General features: G+C 38.3%; 2 protein-coding genes across 3 annotated transcripts in view; one reads left to right on the top strand and one right to left on the bottom strand.

Annotated features, from left to right (window-relative positions):
* Nucleotides 1-2,500, bottom strand: part of LOC137644477 (glutamate receptor 1-like) — a 1,072,045-nt gene that overhangs the window by 427,966 nt on the left and 641,579 nt on the right. The gene's annotated exons all lie outside the window — the stretch shown is intronic.
* LOC137643981 (uncharacterized) overlaps nucleotides 1-2,500 on the top strand; it is a 4,077-nt gene that overhangs the window by 1,154 nt on the left and 423 nt on the right. The window contains exons 1-3 of one of the 2 annotated variants that reach the window (XR_011045106.1): nucleotides 1-1,486; nucleotides 1,888-2,059; nucleotides 2,410-2,500. The exon at nucleotides 1-1,486 is cut by the window's left edge and continues 1,154 nt beyond it; the exon at nucleotides 2,410-2,500 is cut by the window's right edge and continues 423 nt beyond it. Coding sequence is in view for 1 of the 2 variants with exons in the window: in XM_068376813.1 (XP_068232914.1) it covers nucleotides 106-1,486; nucleotides 1,888-1,925 (1,419 nt within the window). In the remaining variant the exon portion in view is untranslated. Of the gene's footprint in view, nucleotides 1,487-1,887 lie in introns of both variants that reach the window. The other variant, XM_068376813.1, reaches the window with a different exon arrangement.

The raw sequence follows: 2,500 nt of genomic DNA, 5'->3' as shown, positions 1-2,500 counted from the left end.
GTAATTGGTTTGTGCTACAATTCGGTAATTCTGTATTTTGTGTACCGTAACTTAATCAGCAGGTTCAGGATTTAAATATTAAACTTTCTTACCTTAATAACAATCATGCCTTTCGATCTAGAGAAATTCTTAGCTAATCCTAGAGAGGAATTGTTAACCTTGCGTTTGGCTAAAAAACAGGAACTTCTCACGGTTGCGATTAAATGCCAAATCCCTACAGAAATAACTTATGTCAAAGCACGTATCATTGATGACATCCTTCAGTTCTTGCTGAATAAAAACGTCATAACAGAGGACAATGAAGATGTAGAAGAACTAAGAACCCTTACAGGTTCCATTGCTAATGTCGATCCTGAAGTGGAAAAACTGAAACTTCAGTTAAAAGTTCTTGAAGTAGAACAAGAAAGAAGACTCGCGGAACAAGAAAGGGAACAAGAAAGAAGACTCGCGGAACAAGAAAGAAGACGAGAAGAATTAGAACATCAGAAAAGGCTCAATGAGTTGGAACTCGAAAAACTGGAGAAGTCGGCCTTTATCAGGCTTAAGGCTAAAGCAGATGAAGAAAAACTTCCCATGAGATTCGATGTGACTAAAGCCAGCAGATTAGTTCCCGAATTCAACGATAAGGATCCAGAGGTTTTCTTTCAAATATTTGAAGACATAGCAACGTCATTGAATTGGCCGCCTAATTTCTGGACAATACTCGTGCGCAACCACTTGAAAGGTAAGGCTGCATATGTTGCATCGCAATTAATTGAGGTTAAAGAATATAAAGACCTTAAAAAGACTGTTTTAGATGCATATGCCATCACTGTGGAAGGCTACAGGCAAACTTTCAGAAACTCTTTCAAAACTCAATCTCAGACTTTTGTAGAATTCTGTAATATAAAGGTAAGACAGTTTAACAAATGGTTGGAGAGGGCTGGTGTTAATGATTTAGACTCTCTTAAAAATCTGATTTTGTTGGAGGAATTTTTGCGTAAAGTTCCCTCTAATATTGCCACTTATGTACATTTTAAAGGTGAAATTGAAGTGTTAAAAGCAGCTAGCTTAGCTGACGACTATTATCTAATTCACAGGAATAGTAAAGATTCTTCAAAAATTGTCTCATCGCCTAAATCTCATCAGGTTAGTTGTGCTTATTGCAAAAAGGATGGACACTCCATAGAAAATTGTCCCAGTCCAAAATGTCAGAAGTCAGAGGTAAGCACTGATGGTAAGTCCAAGAAATCTAAAGGTGCAGTGACATGTCATGCTTTTGTTCATTCACATGATCTGGAACCATCTAATGAATTCATGTGTGAGGCTTCACTTAATGATTCATCTGTCACAGCTCTGAGGGACTCTGCTTCATCCCAGACAATAATTTCGGCTGCCAGTCAAGACAACTTAAAATACACAAAAGAGTACATAGCAGTAAGTGACTTAACCACAACTACTCTTCTACCCGAGGCTGAGGTGGATATTGCTTGTCCTTATTTTACAGGTAAGGCAAAAGTTGCCGTCTTAGATAAACCATTACCTTGCAGATCCTCTGTACTTAAACCTAATTTGATTGTAACAACACCTAAGGTAGTAATCAAAGATGAGCCAGGTAAAATCTCCCAAGTAATCACTAGATTATCTAGTAAAATGTCCAGCACTAATTTTTTTCCCAAGGTAAAGAATGACAGAATAACAGAGGCTCTGGATTTAGTTGATATAAAGAAGGACCAGTTTACTGTACTCCAACAGAAGGATTCAAGTTTTAAAGCACTCTGGGATAAAGTAGTGGATCCTACTGACAACCCTAAAACTCCATACTTTTATGTGGAGAAAAATATTTTGTTTCGCCATTACAAGTCTCCCAAAGCTCCCACATCTAACTCATGGCATGACTGTTTTCAGGTTGTTTTTCCAGAGCCCTTAAGGAAACCCTTACTTGACCTCGCTCATTCAACAGAATCCCATCTTGGAGTGAATAAAACCTACAAGAGGTTGTTTGAGGATTTTTATTGGCCAGAAATGAGAAAGGACATCAAGGAGTTCATTGCTTCCTGTCACCACTGTCAGATCACTGGTAAGCCTAATGAGAAAATACCTCCAGCACCACTTCAAAGCATTCCAGTACCTAAGTCACCATTTGATAAGGTAATTATTGATTGTGTTGGGCCCTTGCCAAAGACTCGCAAGGGTAATGAATACATTTTGACTGTCCTCTGCCCTACCACAAGGTATCCCTTAGCCTTTCCCATTAAAAATATCTGTGCTAAAACCATAGTTGGACAATTGTTGAAAACCTTTACCTTGTTAGGTTTCCCGAGAGAACTACAGTGTGATCAAGGTACCAATTTTACTAGTAATCTTTTCAAGCAAGCTATGTATCAATTTAATATCCATAATGTTTACTCTTCTGCTTATCACCCGCAGACTAATGGTGCCTTGGAGAGAATGCACCAGACTTTAAAAAGTTTGTTACGGAAGTATATCAGTGAAACATCACAGCACTGGGATGAGGACC

This window comes from Palaemon carinicauda, chromosome 7 (genome assembly GCF_036898095.1).
Source record: "Palaemon carinicauda isolate YSFRI2023 chromosome 7, ASM3689809v2, whole genome shotgun sequence".
Taxonomy (NCBI): Eukaryota; Metazoa; Arthropoda; class Malacostraca; order Decapoda; family Palaemonidae; genus Palaemon; species Palaemon carinicauda.
This window is presented reverse-complemented; position numbering and strand designations above follow the sequence as displayed.